At 38.3% G+C, this 14941-nt stretch overlaps 1 protein-coding gene across 2 annotated transcripts in view; it reads right to left on the bottom strand.

The window, feature by feature from the left end:
* LOC114152282 (glutamate receptor ionotropic, NMDA 2C-like) overlaps positions 1-14941 on the bottom strand; it is a 56687-nt gene that overhangs the window by 24316 nt on the left and 17430 nt on the right. For both annotated transcript variants that reach the window (XM_028030119.1, XM_028030120.1), the window contains exons 4-7: positions 4090-4155; positions 3235-3423; positions 1667-2007; positions 183-297 (exon numbers count right to left, since the gene is read on the bottom strand). In XM_028030119.1, the coding sequence (XP_027885920.1) occupies positions 183-297; positions 1667-2007; positions 3235-3423; positions 4090-4155 (711 nt within the window). The remainder of the gene's footprint in view (positions 1-182; positions 298-1666; positions 2008-3234; positions 3424-4089; positions 4156-14941) is intronic.

Raw genomic sequence — 14941 nt, 5'->3', positions numbered from 1 at the left:
GTGAGTGCAAATATCAATTTCTTGCACAACAGTTATAAATCTTTTTATTATGCACCAACACCATGGAGAACAAGGTAAACATCCTTGAATCTGAATTTTAGTGCCACAGAACAGACAAATTTTCATTAAACTTTCTTGTAGACTGAAGGTCAGTGTTTGATTCATGTCATGCTGCTGCTTACCTTGTCCCACAGTCTCTCCCGGTCCAAAGCAATGATGACCATAGAAGGGTTGGATAGAAAGCCCTGATTGTTGAATGACAGGTCTTTTTGTTCCCACGTTACATTCAGCATGTGCCTATATGTCAAACAGAGATAAAAGTACAAAAATTAAGCAATCAAAGGGTTTAGCTTTAGCATTCTACGCACTGGATGTTCCATATTCATTTAAACTAACACACACTCACAACAACCTGATTCTAATCAAGCCTAAAGCTTTCCTGGGAGGGTTTAATTTAATGTCTTGGATGGGAAGCAGCTCATCTTAGCTGATTGGTTGAATGTCAGGATGCTGCTACTAAGTGGTCTTAGTACTTTTTAAGGTCTAATTTCAAGGCACACTGAGTTTTGAACAATTAATCCAGGCTGATTTAAAATTTACAACAATTGTAAAAGAGGTCCAAACAATGTCTTTTCAACAATGTTTACTCCATGTTATGCTCTGAGGAGTTCATAAAGCAAACACAAAAACTGTCCTCGTCTGCAAACATGGAGGCAACAATCACTGCTTAGTGGAGCGGAAGAAGATCTCATATGAGATCTTACGATGTTCAAAACACCGCAATGTTTTGAATGAAATCTGTCCCAGGATGTGTGATCCACTTGCTCTCATACAGTCACTTCATTCGTGTGATGAAGTGACTGTATGTTGTTATTATTATGTTGTTACATAAGGTGTGTGCATTAGGTTGACTATTTACCTATTAATTTGCCCCTATGATTTGCTATTTCCTCTTTTCCTCTCTTTCACTCAATGTATATCAGGTGTAGTAACACATCAGAAAATGTACTCAGACTTTCATTTTTCAGGAGAAGGCTGCTAGCACCTCCCCATATGCTGTAGCAACATACAAACACACTGCTGTCTGCTGCTCCCATTCTTAGAAGCCACATTCTAATGACCGTTTATCGGTTAAACAAAATTGTAATCTGTTTAAATGTACATAGAAGTGTCACAAAACAAAGGCCAGCAAGCCACCACAGGTTATGCCAAGTAATGATGAGCAATTGACAGACGGGACACAAGCAATTTGTGAGCGCTGTGAGAATACAGCAGCTCAGCAGCTAACAATGCTGCAGTCTGAATCTCCTTTGGAGCTTCCCATCAGCACCCAATTAAAGGGCAATTTCAAGGTTTTATTCAAATTTTATCTGGGCTGCATTTGATCATCTTTTGTTCCAAAATAACATAATTTGACAAGTCAAACTTGAAGAGTCATATACTAAGTGACTCTGTATATAATAACTATGACTGGTATTCTTTTTGTATCTTGTCTCAATAGTTTTGGTCTGTACTGTGACTGTTTTGGCAAATTTGAACATCATTTTATATGCTGGCGCAAACTCCACTACAATATTTAGATCATCCAAAGTAAGACAAAGGGAGAGATGATTAAAAAGTCATGCTGTTAAAAAAATGAAGAAGTGATGAATTAAACATGCCCCACCTGAACAGGGTGTTGTTCTCTGACTGTTTTGCTGGTTTACTGCAATCTCCATGTCCTTCAGGAATGAAACCATAAACCTTCTTGAAACTCTCTGCCCCTTTGGCTACAATGGCGACACCCTCCCTTACTCTCTGCCGCAAGCTTTTCCTCCACTGGTCCGTGATCACACCGATCACACCTACAGGGAAGGTGGCAGGTGGGGGGCTGTTGGGGTTGCCTACGGCAAGGCTGGGGAGGATCCAGATGTAGCCGGGCCCCAGCAGACCCAACTCGCCTGCTAGACGAAAAAGGTACTGCGCTTCCTCGTGGGAGCAGTACGCCAACAGGACCTGGGAGTCCAACTGCAAAAAGACAAGAAATCTGCTGTTTATGAAATATGCAGGACACAGCATCAGATTTATAAACTTCTTCTGGTTCTTTCAAGTCAGTAATATCGCAGTATTCTGGATGTTTTAACAAATGGACAATTCAGGATTTAAAATATATGTTTCCCTTTATAACATGATACAACATCCAAAGGGGTTTTTTTTTTTTGTTACACTTAGGACTTAAGATTTCAGCTCAGAACCTTTACAACAATTTTTGGAAAATTGCACATTTTTGGACTTTGAAACTACTGTAGAATTTGCCTGTCATTTTTATATAGAAAAATAAAAGGCCATTCACTTTTAAGAAAAAAGATTTATTTATATAGCACCATTTATGCACTGTATTTCATAGTAATCAAAATATAAAACAAAACATATTTCAGATACATGATTCATATGAAATCCTTGATTTTTACAGATAAGCTGCAGTAAACGGCAATGTTTTCAGTTTGATTTAAAGGTGCCAAGAGTTTCTTCATGTTTCAGGTTTTCCAGCCTGAGAATCAACAAAACTAAATGCTCCCTCCCTTTGTTTTCTTCCCTTTTAGAAACTAGGAGAGAAACAGTGAAACTTCATTGATTGCTTTTACAGAAGCCGACTAACCCAGTGAAAATAAAAGTATGCAAGCTTTTTTTTTGTCCTATAAAAATGCACTAATGGCAATACAAAGTAAAAAAAAGAAAAAAAGTATTTACTTAATTATAAAACTAAACAATTAAATGGATAAAATGATGCATCAGATTCAACTTAAATACAATAATTGTGACTCAACATGTTCATGCGAGTGAAACATTATTGTGACAATGTTTTACAGATAGTGAGAATGTTAAAATACAGGTTTCAACTCAAAAACATTTGTTGACACAAACATCAAGAAGTATTGTTGGCAAAAATAAGTCAAATAAATAAATCAAAGAACATCTGTACATCTTGGTGTTACAATGGCTCTCACTGTGGTTCAACAAAGTATTAAAACCTTAGAAATTGGTTCTGTATCTTTGATAGTTGTCAATTTTTTTTTTCCCCATCTACTCTTGAATTTCTTTGGATTTTGCATAACAATTATAGATTGAAAAATGATGAGTTTGCTCCATGCTTAAGAACAAGAAGAAAAGAAAATATGAGATTCATCTGGTTTCCTATTTTCATGCATCATAGTTAATGTTGAGGAAAATATGCAAACTGCTGTTTAACTTTACCTGCTGCAGCATGCGTTTGGTCTTCAAATCATTGGCACCAACCGACATTTCCAGAGACATGATGTCCTGCAGATTCCAGAGAAAGTAGGATGTGTCTGTGTAGGACTGAACTATATCCACAAAGGTGTCGTAGCCCGGCATCAAGCTGGTGATTACAGCAAACTCTGCCCAGTCATACTCCTCCAAGATCTGACAAAGACAGGTAAAGGTAAAGGCAGAAAATTACAAATATGATTTGCAGTGTAGTGACCGGGTTCCCCCAACCCCATTACTCTTTATGAAATAGATCAACCTCAGTTAGATTAGCAGAACATCTGTACATATGACTATGTTTGCAAGGCACTGTAATTGTTTCTATTAGACCAAATGGTGGGATCTAGTTGTTTTACATGCTGCAGAATTACTAAATTGTTCCATAATTTCCCAACTGATCTGCTTTCAAGTTTGTCAAAGTGAACTACAACTCGACAAATAATTATGTCCTGCATGATTTTCCATCAGTGTCAAAAAGACAAAAGTTGTTGAAAATATTCTGCCCATGTGAACAAGGTGAAATTAGGGTCTGACAGATTTTACTCAGATTGTCCGATTGACTTGGAAACATGTTTTACAATAATGTTATCCAGGCCCAAGAGAACATTTACAATCTGCCATAAATCCAGATTGGACTGGTTTGTGGAAATTGGGCCAGGACTTCAAATCAGGGATTCCCCACAGGCTCTTGGGATGTCCCTTCATGGTGTTAATCGGCCTATGAAGGCCCCAGGAGTCATGATTGACCCTTTAATTAATTGTTATGATAACCCTTTTCTTTCTCAAGGGTAGAAAAGAGATTTGGCTGATTGATTTTCGTACCTTGAACATGCAGATGACCTGCTGCTCCAAAGAAGCTCCCATCTGTAGAAAGGAGGATCCTTCAGCCTGTAAAAACAAACAAAATGTACTGATACAGTTCTATGAATTATCATGAATGCTATAATTTCTCATGTTCTTTTGAATGGACTCCATCATAAGGCTACAGTGAGTAATTTGACTGCCTTGTATTATGTCCAGAATAAGGAGGTCGACAAAAGTTCAAGAAAATACCATAAATGAATCTGAACCATATTTTAAATGTTGATTTTAGATGAATTAGGTCAGTAATTGAACAATGTTCTAAACATACAAGCAATAAACTTCTAACTATCGACTCACAGGCAATAAACATTTGCTGCAGCATGTGCCCTCCAGCAGTAACGATACAAACACAAGTGATGCTTTACATAATGAACTTTTGCTATGAATATAAATATTACATTTTGAATATTTATTGACGCATTCGTTGTTCAGAAGCCTAGGATTTTTCATTTTCTGCCTCAGTCTGGTACAAGTGTGTTTAAAGTGCAAACACTCAGTTCTGCTGCTCTCTTTCTGTCAAGAAGGGGAGGTCCAATGTTGTTCATGTCCGTGTGTTTGCATACATTTGCATACCGACTCAGAGTGCATTGACAGGGGAGGGCTTGTTAAACACATTTAACAAGCTTCTGCGTAAAAATGGCAACAAGAGTGAGGGGAGGAGAAATAAATGACAGAGTGGAAACATGACAAGGACAAATCATGAAGCATGAATCATGTCTATTCTTGTCAAAGACACTTTGACAAACAGGGGTGCTTCTAGAAAGTTTTCTAAAGAGGGCACCAGATGAAGCCACTGGTGGCTCGACGAAAGATTCAATTAACTTTAAAAAAAAATAATTATGATGTATTCTGAAGTGCTTTATATTATAGTATGATTAACTGTTTATCACATACAGGCCCTGGCAAAAATATTAGTAGTTAATATTGGTTAATAGTATTATTGAAGCCCAAGGAACACAGCAGACAGATCACATAGAACACTGAGGTGTGAGGCTATAAAATAAATCCAAAATGTACTTTTAGGTACATTTTATATTTGTTTTGTAGACATCACTGACTCAGTGGTTCTTTATAGGTCAAGACAAATTTCCCCAGTGGAGTCAATAAAATAATCTACCTGCAGTCTATCAATCTAAGAAATGTTGCATTCCTATTCATTCAAAAATATTATGCAGGCATGGTGTTAAGAGGACAGGCAAATAAGAAGAATCATTTTGTCATGTAAAGGAAGAACATTAAAACCGAGTCGTAATTAATCAGAATTTCACCTTTTACAAAAAAATGAGGTCATTCGTAATTATTGTTTGAACAGACGTGTTTTCATAGTGCAAACATGAATAAACCAAATCATGTCAAGATTTCAAAGCAGGTAGTGCTGATGAAATGTTTTGAATCTCTCAAAGGATTTTACATCTTGATTTTTTTCAGAATCATTTAGAAGATTTTTTTTTAATCCCATCACATAGTACATATTAAAAAACTACAACTGTGTACACTGTATGAAAATATAAGGCATACTGTATATATACTATTTTTATTGCTTCTGAAAATTCAGAATTATATGCAATGAGATTACCATGTATTCAAACAATTTGCAAAAGCTGAAATGGGTGTAGTGGTGGTTTGGTACACTTCACAACATTTGAATTAAGGCAACAAAGTAAACAAGCTTCATTTGTTGAAATCTATTTAAATAAAAAGTTACATCCTCAAGTCTTTGTCATGCTGAAATTAGTTGACCTCCTTTCTCTGGGAGTTTGTTCTGTTTTGTTCAGATATGGCATTCAGATTTGGAGTATCAGTGAACATCTATTTTAAAGCCCGATTCAGAGAGACTTGGGTCACTGCCTGACTTTGTTAGAGTTGTCTCACAGCCAGCTGTATATTTTCTGGTGGCATCATTTTTAATCCATTTTCTCCCTAGTCTGACCAGTCTGATTATCACTTCACTGCTGCAGAAAAACACATCTGCATGATTCAGTGTGGAAAGTCATTCATGTTGGAACATGCCCTTCAAAAATGCACTTAGACAGTCATTTGTCCATGCAGTGAATAAGGCCAAAGCTATCTGAGCATACTGGCAAAACTGATGTAAAGAAGAGAAGGTAAAGATATGGAAGTATCCAAAGTCTGTGCTTCATATGAGGATTCAGGATAGAGGTTATTTCTCAGCAATGACCTTTTCACCTTCAGACTCACTGACCTAATGAAGAAGCAGGGTGGCAGGATGTAACTGGATGAAGTGACAGTGAAGAAGTTTGCCAATTAATTATGAGGTATCAATGAGGAATTTATTTTTTGTGTTGTTGAGATGGAAAAGAAGGGGAAAAAGGGGAAAAATAAAAGCAACGGTGTAGGTAGCACAGCAAGGAGGGGCTGAATGCAAATCCACACCACACTTTTCAGCTCTTTAATTGTAAAAACATTTGAAAATGATGTGCTATTTCCTTTCAACTTTCCAGTCACACAGTACTTTGTCACATAAAATCTCTATAAAATAGATTTTAGTCTATAGTTATAATATGACAAAACATGAAAAAGTTCAAGGATTCAAGATTAAGAAAAAAAGAAGTTAAGCTGTGTTCGAGGTTATTGCAAAGAGTTCAGACACTTATGTGAAGAGGATTTTGTGTTAATTTCACTAAATTTATAAAAAAATATTCTCAATTAGGTTGTTTTTTTAATCTCAGTTCTCTTGTGTGTTTTAATATTAAAGTATTACAGGATTAAAAGTGACATTTAGAAAACTTTGAATTCTCTAAAAAGAAATATGCCTCACTGTCTAAATGGTCTAACCCAACCTCTACCTCAAAGTTAACAGTGTTTGGGGATCTAAGCAGGCTAATGTTGCTGCAGAGCAGGAGCAGGTCTGTGATGTAACAAGGTGTAAGAGTATGCAGGGCTTTGACAAGTTTTCATTTTCTGAATTTGATTTGTTAACTGGCAGCTGGTGAAAGAAGATGAAGATCAGCGTAACACAGTCTTCTTAATAATTCTGAACATGTGTTTGTTCTATGAATCAAACACAGAAATATATGAAGAAGTCGGAAACGTATGTTTAAGAAAGAATGCATTGGAGAAGAAGTTAAGCCAGGGAGCACCCCCAAGGACGAGGTCTCAGATCTTTTCGTTCTGTTCGTGTCTCATAGGTGACTACCTGTCATCGCTCCCTTCTGTTGATTTTCTCTTTCCCACAGTTGAGAGCTTCTGCAAAGCCCAAGAGAGCGCCGCAGCCTGAGGACTACCACAGGAATATCAGAGCGAGGCTCTTACTTGCTGAATTTCCACAAGCTTTATCTCTGTCTGAGCTTGTTTTGAGGCTCACCTTCACAGACGAAGTGGCATCCAGACCACTGGCTGGGCTTTGCTTCAGAATAGCTCGTAAAAATAGCAGAACACAGGCATGTCAGGCTGTTACTAAAGAAATAAAAAAAATTGATTGGCAGCTGGAGTTCACTGTAGTGCCCTACTTCAGCTGACATATGAGAAAACTGCTGAGGTGCATCATTTTAATGGCTATTAGACATGTTGAGCTTTTACACAAACTATTAATCTGATAAAACGTTTGGTCTGCTCGCTTTTATGTCTATCTAATTAAAGCAAAAATCAGACTTATTTCAGGATTTTCGGTTGTGGATTCTAATAGGAATTACAACAAAGTGACCTTCTTTTCCACATCTGCCTCTCACAGGAGCACATCCACATGAAGAAACAAGAGTTCGCCCTCTCCTCCTCTCATCTATCCCTCCCAGCCGCCGTGTTGCCGCCACCTTGGCAGCACGGCTGTCACACGCAGGCGTAATTAGCAGTCTTACTGCAGGAGCGTATGGTAATGTGACAGGAAGACCGTGGACATGGTGGCTGCTCACATACTCCTTCCTTCCCAGGGGGGGTAGCTTTGTGCTGTCGAACTTCAGGGAGATCTTTTTTGCAATTGACTGCATTGATCCGTTTGTGTTTTTCAAGAAATAAAACTGCGATTATTTTCGGTAAACTGGGTCACCAATGTTTTAAGTAGCTTCGCTTTGTAGATAGAGAAGAAAGGTTTTACAATAAGCCTTACAAAAAATCTTTGCCAGACCCAGCATGATATTTTGTGATTTTTTTTATTGAAATTTATCTATTTCATCTGTAGAAGTTGTAATTTACCATAGAGTATTTTTCTCTAGCTAAGTTTACACATTTTCTCTCCACATAACTTTACTCAGACTTCTGACTGTAGCTCTTTTGCCAATATATAGTCTGGATCACACAATAAATACAATGGTTTGAATGGATTGTTTCAATTTGAATATTGCCGATGAAACTTTCCATTGATTTTGCAATTAAATTAGAAACTTGAAATAGTTTCATGAATCATCATCATGTAGTTAATCTTAAATAAAAATATTCCTTATGTAAATGGGGAAAACTTCATGGGTGCTGCAGTTTGCAAACTCCTGGTGGAACTGCAAGTCTGCAAAAGGCTATAACACAAACTACTTCTCAGTGCAACGCTGCAAAGAAGAGTTGTAAACGGCATTGTAAAGGAACGGTCTTAAGATTTGTGATGATGTTCTGAAGATGGAGCAGGAGCTTCTTAAAGAGACAGACACCTAATTTCAAATTAAGTTTGATATGTCAAAGCATTTTTATAACAACTGAAGGTGACATGGGTAATTGACTGTGCTATAAATTACACTATGTACCTGTAAAACATTGTACATTATTCCCTTGGCCGCCCCTTTAACTGTACATACATAACCATATTACTTGAACTTTTTGTTACATTACAACCACAAACGTAAATGTATTTTTCTGGTATTTATGGAATTTCTTTGTACTTTTTACAATAGACAAAGTAGTGGAGGGAAAGTTTTGCAAGTTAAGTTCTGAAGGGTGGTGGGCTTCAATGTTTTTGAAGCGCAGCATCCTTCCAAAATATTATTGTACCTTTTCATGCAATAATAACAATAAGTCATTTGTAATTCTTGCCAGATTACAGCATCAAAAATATTAGGTCATTGTTTCTTAAAAGGCTTAGGCATCAAACTGATACAAATTTGGTTGTGACTGATTAAAAAATGGTGGGATATGTAGTGACTTTTGACATCTGACCTTTTAAATATACAAAACCACAACGCAACTCCATGCATACTCTATTACATTACCAGTATGACTGACAACTTCATTAAACTTACGAGAGGCCAGCTGTCACGCTTAGTGGTGACTTGACCATTACAGTAGTTTCTAGCTTCCAGTGGGAACGCTGTGCAGCGGCTCCGATTTTTTTCATGACCTCTTTATGAAGCCTCTGCTTTCTGAATCATGAGGGCAGGGAAGAGCCTAAACGAACGGGGGGTTGAATTGAAGACACTCAATAACAGAAGGTTAAACAGAGAAAGCAGGTCAGTTAGGCCACATAAACAAACCGACAACCCCCTCAAAAAAGAAACAAACACCATGATCCAGTAAGAGACGTCTAGCTCCTTAAACCAGTGCAATCCAACACCTCAAGTTCAGTGTGACCTTCAAATGTAGTTAGCTCTTACATTTGTCCCTGAAACAACTACATCATGCACTTTGCTAGCAGACACAGTAGTAATAGTAACCTTGTTTATGCTCAGTTTTATAACAAGTTGATTTTGATAACTTTTGCTGAAGCACAGATATTTAATACTGCTTCATTATTTTTAAAAATGTGGTTAACAGCAAAGGTTGATCTTTCCTTTAATAAAATAATAAAAAAGATGAGGGCTAAAGCCATGTTGCATTTTATCCATTAATCTAAACTGACTGGCCAGATCATAGAGAAATAATAACAGATACAGTCAAGATGCTCATGATAATTATAGAGGAGCTGTAGCGATCCAAAGCTCAGGATTTGGTATTTATTGACAAGACAACTAGTTGTGTGCTCAACAAATTTGGCCTTCATGGAGAGAAAGCAACAGAAAAGCCATTCTTGAAATGAGAAAATTGTGAGAATCATTTCCAACTTGCCTCAAGCGAATCAGGGGACAAAGCAAACACGTAAAAATGAAGTGATCCGGTGAAATAAAACCAATACAAAACTTTTAAACTGCCCTGTAAAATATGTGGTAGAAAACAATCACTGAACATCATCCTTATGACACAAACCCTATAGTGAAACATCATAGGGGCAGCGTCATACTTTGTGATTGTTTTTTTGATAGTAGAAAGCAGATGGAGCAACATTTCAATTCTTGAAAACTTTTTTACAGGCTGAAGAATTCAGGATTGGGGTGGTGGTTTGTTGCACTTCCAGCAGAATATAAATCATAAACATACAACCAGATATTCAAAGTAAAGCATGCTCATTTATAAAAACGGCCCAGTCAAAGTAGAGACCTATAGTGAATAGAGTAACTGTTTAAAAGCTCACCCCGATACCTTTATAAATTATGCTTGTTTTCCATTATCCTCTACTTTGTTTTGGTCCAAAACGGTCTACCTTTTCAAGATACTGTAATATTAGAGCGTTTGAAGAGTGTTGCCATAATTTATCCAACTGTGGAATATTTTAGCAGTTAAGTGAAAGTTTTGTTTTACATGCTTAAGTTTCTTCTTGTTTTCTCCATAACTCCCATGATGACCACACATCTGGAGGCAGCACCCTCTAAAGGTCATCCAACACACTACCAGGACTGCCATCTAAGAGCAGAGAAACTGAAAGAGAAAACTTATCCAGGCTATGATTTCCAACTCCTTCGAGAGGCGAGTGTTTTTTCCTCTTCCCTCGCAGGGCCCATTGAACAGTCTTTATGCCTTTTTCTCAACCATTCCTCACGCTTTCTCATTTCCTTCTCCTCGCTCCTTCTTGATGTATGTACCGGATGACAAAGGACACACGTCCTCTCCTCCCTTCAATCTTTTCATCTTTGTCTCATTCCCTCCTTCCTTGTTGTTAGCAATAGAAAGAGATCATTGAGACAGCAACCATAAACAGGCGGCCCGGGCGGCTGCCGCTTCTTTTTAAACCATCATCAAAGGCATTCATCATCATCAGGCTATTGATAATTAAGTAGCATTGAGCTCTTTTATCCCTTAAGAGAATCATGCGCTCATCCATGAGTCTTTCTTCATCCAATCCACCTGCCCCATTGAGCCAGACACTGCTGATAAGCTTTTTTCTTCCTAATGACAACAAACCAACGTTCAAGGAAGGAAAATACAGTACAGGTGAGAGTGTACAAGTATGAGTGAGGTGCTACACAGAGAGCTGTCACTGAACACTGTGAAATCTTAAGAAAAATAGTATCGCCAGGGCCATGGATAAACTGCTTGTCTGTTTGCTGCTGTTCTCACTTGGAGAGAATAATTAAATGATCTAGACTTGAACAAGTCCCAAAATGATAGTTATAAAATCATGGCAGAAATTATGTAGGAGTGACAAACTATATAAAAATATTTAGAACCCGAGAAGTGTTGCCACAACGGCAGATTGCAACGGTGTGACATCAGTATACCAATTAATGCTCAGTCTCACATACTTCATTCGAAGCCAAACAGTCAAGACACAGTCATGTGCTTCTTGGTCATTTATATTCTGACACAGTGCAGATCACCTGAGGGACACACCTCCTACTTCTGTATATGTTACGCCGCTATCTGCCGGTCTTCTCCCCCCCTTCCTGCATCTTCTATTTTGCTTTTACAATATGGTAACAGAGAGGGGGCCACACTTTTCTGCAAACAGCCTCCCCCATGGGCAACAATACTGATATTTCCAACCAGGAGATGTTAGCCATTTGACAATTTTGGTAGTTATTTAGTGAAGAATCACACAAATAAACACTCCTCAAAAGCATTTATGTTTCCTGCACAGACAAAAACTGGATAGTGGAAGTGAACTAGTTGAAGACAAATTTTAACATTGAAGTTCTAGTCCATGTGTGGATGGACCTTATCAGAGGAGCCGCTTTTTGATTGGCTGATGCCCATTCTACGTGGTCACGTGCGTGGCCGTCTCGCAAACACGCTTCCCGTTAGCTAAGAACAGCATGATGGCAGAACTGATACAACTTCTACACCTTGAAGCCTGTCTGCTACACAGTCTTACGTTAGCTAAACAGATCAATATGCAATGTGTCTGTATCTGACATACACTAAAGATTTTATTTTAGCAGAAAAGGCTTTGGACTAAACTGTTACTCGTGTTAGCCACGTTAGCACCAAGTACAGCTAGTCAATCAACCATCGCTGTGTTCAGGGAAGCGCTGATTAATAATCGAGAAATAAATATCAAGCCTGGAAACTTGATATTGTAACGGACTGAATGTTATGTTTTTAACCTAATCTTTGCTCGTCTTGCGGGGCGCAGGCGGTTGCCACGGTAACAGGTGTGCTTAAACTACAAAGAGAGAGAGAGAGTAAAAAGGTAGGAGTGGTTTTGAGTTGATCACCTGTTCGGGTTATTTTACCTTTGTTTACCTTTGCTGTGGCGCATTACAGCCGCTGTAGTTTCTAAATGTTGGACTAATTACCTCGTTCGTTTGTGAGTAAATGGAACAAATATATTTCATAAAACTTTAACAAATGGCTTCTACCGTGGTAATTATGTGAAATTAAATTAATTATATCCCAGCTTGAGAAGATTTGCCTTTACCTTTACAGAGCTCTTTGGTTCCTCCTATCAGTCTGTAGCTTCTCATATTGACGTCATCAAACCAAATGTCAGATCTACCATAACTGACTGACACCTGCTGGTCTCAGGTTTGCAACCAGTATGTGACTGAGAAACCAGTAACCTCCTCCCAGATGTTGACATGAACTTGTTAGTTCCTCTGTCCATTTAGTAGCTGGTATATTGTGAAAATCCGGTAGAAATGATGCACTAATCAGTCATGTTTACATAGAAACAAGGCGCAGCGAGACTTTGCTTGTGAGACTTGCGGTCACGTGGGTCGGTTGTGGGCGGAGCTTGGTAAGGTCCATTAAACATGGCAACAAACATCTGACCTATAACATAACACTTTGCACAGAGCTCTGTCAAAATAGTTCGACCTGGGCATGATGTTATGAAAATGCACAGGGAGAACCTGCAGGAAGAGGCCGGGAATAAAACTCAGGACCTTCTTGCTGCAAAGCAACACTGCTACTAACTGGACAACTGTGAAGTCATATATCAAAGTATTCTGAAGCCAAATGTCAAATTATGGGCAATCATTGCAAAAGGAGCTACAAATATATGACAGCTTAAAAATAAAAGAAATGAGTCAAGGAGTTGCAATTGCAACCACCTTTTCAAAGTCCAGATCTCAACTTGACATTTAAAGATAAATGGGCTGAAATTCCTGTACAGTGCAAGATTCTGATGGACAAGTAATAGTCATTTCTGTTAAAGGTTGTATTACAAGTTGCTTTAGTCTAAGTGTGTCTTTAGTTTGTTTTTATTACAGAACTGTAATGACAGTTATTGAGACTTTATTTTTCATTGGACATAGAGAAGATGCAGCCAAAGATGGCAGACTGAATGAACAGAGAGACCGAAGACTCCTCATAAGCAAATGTTTTACAATTCCCAATTTTCAAGGGATCACAGAGGAGTGTTGGCCTCTGGCATATTTCTGGAGCATGCATTAAAGAGTTTAGCAACTGCATAAAGATGAACTTACTTAAATCATTTGTCAAAGACTTTTGGAGGAATAAAGGATCTACAAATTCAAATGACACAAATTAAGAGGGGAGGTGAACTGAAATGGAAAGCATAAAAGAAGTGTGAGAATGAGGATGATTGTTTCCCTCACAAAAGAGAGGAGGGAGACTTATCAGTGAGACAGTAAAACGCTGCCTGCAGGCAGCTGTCAGCCAAGCTTCACCGGAGCATCTTTCTCCTCTCTCAGCCTCTAACTCACTCACTCCTGTATTCTTTGCCATCAGGATACAGTAAATCAATCAGCCCCCTGCGGCTCTATTGCCTCCTGTTTAATACCCATATATAACTTGACATCTGTGGATAACTTTTGATTAACAGGAAACCGGTGACTACAACACAGTTTAAAAAAATGTGGAATCCATTATTTACAGGCGCACAGCTACACTTCAGCTCAGTGTGGAACCCTCGCTGGTGGATAGGTGTGAGAAAAAATACTTCGCCTTGCCTCTCTGCGTGTGTGTGTGTGTGTGTGTCTTCTCATGTGTGACAGGGTTTATTTGCATGTGCTTCACTATGTGAGAGTTGGTTCTATAAATACGAGGTGCTCAAAAGTGGCAGTTCAAGCAACTAAGGAAAAAGGGCAGATGCGCGGAAAGTGGAAGAAGAAGGGGTGAATCCATTTTCCTGATTCAAAGTAGAGACAAATCAGAGATTAAAACTCCATCTGGTGCCATCAATCTTTTCTTTACAATAACTACACAGCTCATGACTTTGCCTCTCTATTCATCAAGGAGATACAAGCTACATCTAAGCAGAAAAAAACCTGCCGCTCTTCTTGTACATTGGGATGATTGATTGAAGGCAAGATCGCCTCTTAAAGTCGTCTATCTATGCAAAGTTTTGTTGCCAGCAACTCAGATTTCTTCCCAGGCAGGGATTAAACGAGCTAACAAGGGTCGAAGGATGATCTTTCACAAGTCTGTATTGCTCATATCCAAATATTTGCATGCAGCAAGTTTCTTGCCAAAGTAGTTTTCACCGCTCTGACCTACATAAGTTGTTCTAAAGTGAACAATGTCAATGCAAAGAGATTCTAAGACAGGAGTCTGTGAAGAGCAAGCACAGCTTCTGACATGTTCACATATTACACCAAAACACAAACACGCCATATATATTCGTAATTTTTGCATGCTCTTTTATAACAAGATCAGC

Source organism: Xiphophorus couchianus, chromosome 10 (genome assembly GCF_001444195.1).
Source record: "Xiphophorus couchianus chromosome 10, X_couchianus-1.0, whole genome shotgun sequence".
In the NCBI taxonomy this organism is placed as follows: domain Eukaryota; kingdom Metazoa; phylum Chordata; class Actinopteri; order Cyprinodontiformes; family Poeciliidae; genus Xiphophorus; species Xiphophorus couchianus.
Note: the sequence above shows the minus strand (reverse complement) of the source record. Positions and strands in the feature narration are given on the sequence as shown.